Consider the following 1,000-nt stretch of genomic DNA (forward strand, 5'->3'; position numbering starts at 1 on the left):
GACTTGAGCGTCTGATGCTCAAATGTGGTAAGTACTTGCTGAAGCCAACCNGGCTGTACCAACCCATGTGTGAGCTCACAACGGCAGGTTGGTGAGCCAAGGTCCAAGGATGAGCCAAGCTGGCAACAAGCTGGCTACCCAAGTTGAGTGTCACTCAGATTTACAGTCATTTGCATAATGGATTGCACAACGATTTTTTGAAAATATATTTGGTCTTGTTTGAACCACATCCGAGATGTCACACTTACCCATTTCCGGAACAAGTAAACTGGATGCAGGTCGATGGTTAAGAGCCGGTGGGCGCCGTTTGCCCACTGTAAAGCGAGTATAGCGGCTGGATTCGCGCAAGTGTGTCGGCATGGGCAACAGTGGCCATGGGCAAAGGGTAAGTGTGACGAAAAGTCACGCTACCCAACACAACCAAATAAGTTTTCAAAAGATCCGTTGTGCAATCCATTATGCAAACGACTGTACAGTCGTTTGCATAATGGATTGCACAACGGATCTTTTGAAAACTTATTTGGTTGTGTTGGGTAGCGTGACTTTTCGTCACACTTACCCTTTGCCCATGGCCACTGTTGCCCATGCCGACACACTTGCGCGAATCCAGCCGCTATACTCGCTTTACAGTGGGCAAACGGCGCCCACCGGCTCTTAACCATCGACCTGCATCCAGTTTACTTGTTCCGGAAATGGGTAAGTGTGACATCTCGGATGTGGTTCAAACAAGACCAAATATATTTTCAAAAAATCGTTGTGCAATCCATTATGCAAATGACTGTAAATCTGAGTGACACTCAACTTGGGTAGCCAGCTTGTTGCCAGCTTGGCTCATCCTTGGACCTTGGCTCACCAACCTGCCGTTGTGAGCTCACACATGGGTTGGTACAGCCGGTTGGCTTCAGCAAGTACTTACCACATTTGAGCATCAGACGCTCAAGTCTTGCTCGCACGCACAGCTACTATGCCCTACCAGGACCTCGGCACCCCCTCTCAGTCA

General features: G+C 48.9%; 1 protein-coding gene across 1 annotated transcript in view; it reads left to right on the top strand.

Annotated features, from left to right (window-relative positions):
• Positions 1-282: 282 nt before the first annotated feature.
• Positions 283-1,000, top strand: part of LACBIDRAFT_326243 (uncharacterized protein) — a gene marked incomplete at both ends in the record, with an annotated part of 2,176 nt that continues 1,458 nt past the window's right edge. Inside the window, 4 exons of the mRNA XM_001879763.1 lie at positions 283-385; positions 631-696; positions 811-865; positions 977-996. Coding sequence (XP_001879798.1) covers positions 283-385; positions 631-696; positions 811-865; positions 977-996 — 244 coding nt within the window. The remainder of the gene's footprint in view (positions 386-630; positions 697-810; positions 866-976; positions 997-1,000) is intronic.

Source organism: Laccaria bicolor, genomic scaffold, assembly GCF_000143565.1.
Source record: "Laccaria bicolor S238N-H82 LACBIscaffold_9 genomic scaffold, whole genome shotgun sequence".
NCBI lineage: Eukaryota > Fungi > Basidiomycota > Agaricomycetes > Agaricales > Hydnangiaceae > Laccaria > Laccaria bicolor.